This window comes from Mesocricetus auratus, unplaced genomic scaffold, assembly GCF_017639785.1.
Source record: "Mesocricetus auratus isolate SY011 unplaced genomic scaffold, BCM_Maur_2.0 contig_13252_pilon_obj, whole genome shotgun sequence".
Taxonomy (NCBI): Eukaryota; Metazoa; Chordata; class Mammalia; order Rodentia; family Cricetidae; genus Mesocricetus; species Mesocricetus auratus.
In genome coordinates this window covers 18,144-21,850 of record NW_024430779.1, presented here as the reverse complement: position 1 = coordinate 21,850, position 3,707 = coordinate 18,144, and the positions used below count along the sequence as shown (strand labels likewise).

At 38.8% G+C, this 3,707-nt stretch overlaps 1 gene segment (V, D, J or C); it reads left to right on the top strand.

The window, feature by feature from the left end:
- The first annotated feature begins 2,715 nt into the window (after positions 1 to 2,715).
- LOC110339637 lies at positions 2,716 to 3,440 on the top strand. The segment is given in 3 exon segments: positions 2,716 to 2,854; positions 2,998 to 3,351; positions 3,433 to 3,440. Coding segments are annotated over 3 exon segments (423 nt in total).
- Positions 3,441 to 3,707: the final 267 nt, after the last annotated feature.

Below are 3,707 nucleotides of genomic sequence, written 5' to 3'. Positions count from 1 at the left end.
AAAAATAGCAAATTTCTTTTAAGAGGCTCTGCTAACAATTGAAAGGAGTGTACATGGAACTGGAAGTGGCAGTCACCATATCTTCAAGCCTGCAGCATTTGGGAAGACAGCGGCTGTTTCCACTTTAGCAATATTCTTTAGACTACATAAGACATATGGCCAGAAAAGCATTAAAGTCAGATTCAGATGAAGTAAAACCTCAAAACTGTTTTGATTGTGTTTAAAAATATAGGTAGACTAGGGAGAGTAAAAGTAACAAGATACTGAAAAAACATAAACAGAGTAGCTGGGCATTGGTGGCTCACACCTTTAATCCCAGCACTCCAGAGGCAGAGGCAGGTAGATTTCCAAAGAGATACCCTGTCTCAGAGAAAAAAATAAATAAAAGTAAAAGAAATAGAGTAATATAAGCCACATAAAGATGAAAATTACACAAAGAGTATGCTATTGTGTTTTTTCAGTTTTTTGGTTACTAAAGAAGGAACAACTGCTAAAGTACACTTGATTATAAATGCTGCTATATTAATTCAACTTATATCTTTTGAAAATGCCTTGACTTCAAAATTTAAGTATAAGGTTATGTTACTTTGGAAAAGATATTCTATTTCTATTTCCACAGAAATTTGAAAGCTGTGGATTCCTTCCAGATTTCTGTGGTTTGATGAACCAAGACCCCCAGAAGCACTGTGCCAAGTGTTCCAACATCTTAGACAGCTGAGATGCTACAGTCTTAAGGACTACAAAAGACAAAGACTTAGACATGTTTCTGAGTTTTGTCATGATTCGCATAGTATGGACAGTGTCCCCTATCATCAGGAAGCAGTTACATTTGAATGGGGTTTCTTATAATTGGTTAATGATCACAACCAATCTCTTTTTGAAGGGAAAAAAGGAAATATGATATAGAAATAAATACTTTGTCTTGGAATGGAATTCATTTATTGATACAAATTTAAGGTCAATTTTGTGATATGTATATTTCTCTTCTTGATTAAGTATTGTGTTTATACTGATCTTTTAAAATATAATACATAATTAAATACAGATTATAGATAGTTACCTATAATATTCAAAACTTATAGTTAGGTAAGTTGGGTTTTCTAGATATACATAGCTATATTTGAGATGGATATGTAGTCTTCAAACCTTACAAAGACCTTCAGAAAATTACATTTAAAATGGGTTAAGGTTTTTCTTGACAATGAGAAATGTCTGCTCCTGATCATCGAAGAGACTCATTATGGAGTTTGCTTACAACATGGCAAGGTTAGACATTTGGACAAGAAACTGTTCTTGCCTATACTGTTTGACTGTTGCTGTATAATCTGAACATGCAGGAACCACAAAAAAGTCACTACTAAATTTAGACTGTCTTGAAGGATTCCTACTACACAGAAGAGTCTGCCAGACTTTCTACAAGACACAGAAAAATGACTAAAAGACTGCCAATGCAGATGGACAGTTTGAAATTTCCTGCTTTGATGAGAAGACTTCCAGACACATTGTGGCTTATGGGCTAAATTTGTATGTTCAAACATTAAAGCAGAACTTCTGGTGACTGTCCAGGTAGCATGATGTCTCTGTCAATTCTAGTGTTTATATATTATCTTTCTGTGGTCTTTGATGGAGCTGAAGACAGACAGCTATAATCACAGTTTTCCTTAGTTATGATAAAAGATTATCTACATATAAGACTTGAGACTCACACAGATAGGATAGATGATAAAACATTTTCTTTAAATCTTATTAAAAGTTAATGAACAAAATGTTGTTAACTGTAGTTTTTACTTGATGACTGTTGATGTTATATATAATTTGACTCTGTTACACTTAAAACCTTTTTATATAGAAAGAAAAGAGGAGATGAAGGTAGTTGTCATTCTGTAAATCTGTCTCTCTTATTGGTTGTTCAATAAAGCACCATTGGCTAATAGGGAAGCAAGATAGGTATAACTAGGAGTCAAGGAGGATTCTGGGAAAAGACAGAGTCAGATACCATATATGCTGCCAGTTTAAGAGGTTCAGACCCTTTTCTCCAGTAAGAGAAATACTTAGATTAACAATTATGGGTTAAGTACTTAAGACAGAGATAGCCAGTGAAAAACCAAGCAAACGTCCAACAGTTTTATAATTAATATAGTGTCCCATATGTTATTTGGAGACTGCAACTGTGACAGGCCTCAGGCAACTTGCAGGGAAAACAACATTCTACACTCCTGTGATGAGCAAAGAATGAAGAACAAAATTAACAGAAATAACCACAGAAGAGGAGAATGTGGAGTAGAAGCAAACCTATCATCCTGCAGCTGCATAGTGAGAAGTTGCCCAACACCTGTAACTTTTCTGGGACCCCTTGGCTGCATCCTGGGAAACCCAGGGAAAGAGACTTCAGAAATGCTCTAGCCCCTTAAGGATGGAAATGAGGCCATCCCCCCCACTTACAGAGTCATTGCCATCCTTTCCCCATGTTGCTGAAGAAATCTAACAACAATTTAATAAAGGCAGAGAACAGAAAGCATTGTAGATTCAACTGCATACTCCTCACCTTTACAGGCCACACTCTCTTAGCAAGATGATGGGGTCACCACCAGATGTCAGGACTCTCCTTCTTCACACTCCCTGGGTTTTAAATCAGAGGGGGGAGTGAGGAGGTGAGAAGTTTGGGGAGATAAAAGAGGGAGGATGTGGAGGGAAGTGTTTGAACTTGCTTCTGAGACTTTTCAAGGCAGATGCTCAGAAACCAACCAGCTTGTGATCAGGCCCGGAGCTGCATCTTCTGTGACCTGTTCTTCAATGGGAAGAATGGACAGACTCCTGGGAATGTCAGTGGTGACATTATGGCTGCAACTGACAAGTGAGTTTCGTTTTCTGGTGAGGGCAACAGGGACAGCAAAGTTCATAGTCCACATACATGGGAGATGAAGCCTTCTAATTAATCTGGAGATGCAGTTTGAAAACAACCAATGCCTTCATTCTCTGGTCTTTGTTTCTACATAGGGGTGAACAGCCTGCAAGGAGAAGAGAATCCTTGGGCCTTGAGCATCCAGGAGGGTGAAAATGTCACTGTGAACTGCAGTTATAAAACATCCATAGCTGCCATACAGTGGTACAGACAGGACTCAGGCAAAGGCCCTACCATGCTCATCTTAATACGCTCAAATGAGAAAGAGAAACAGAGTGGAAGACTAAGAGTGACCCTGAACACCTCCACCAAGAGCAGCTCCCTGTCCATCAATGCTGCCTGGCCTGAAGATACGGCAGCATACTTCTGTGCTACAGATGCACAGTGTGCAGCCAGCACCTGCAGCCCTGACACAAACCCTCAGAACTGCTTCCTAGACCCAAGTGGAGGTTGTCATTTCACAGGAAGAGTCTACTGGAAATGGAAGAAAATTCGTTCAAAAATTTTTTTTACTTTTTCTTCCTAACCAGCCTTGTAAGGAAAAGATATAGCAATCAGAGACCTGATACCTGACATTGCAGGATAGAGGTGGTACTGACCTATGCCATAGTTACATAGAACTGCATGGGTGTAGTTCAGATCTTGGGAAAGGGCCAGATAGGTTCCTTTTCAGGTTATATCCTCTTATGTCTTTTTCTGTGGATGAAAACAAAAAGGCTTAAAGCCACAGTACCAAAGAAAGCAAGCTCTCCACATAGCACTACTTCCAAGTTTGAAGACCTCTGTGCATTCTCAGGAACCTACA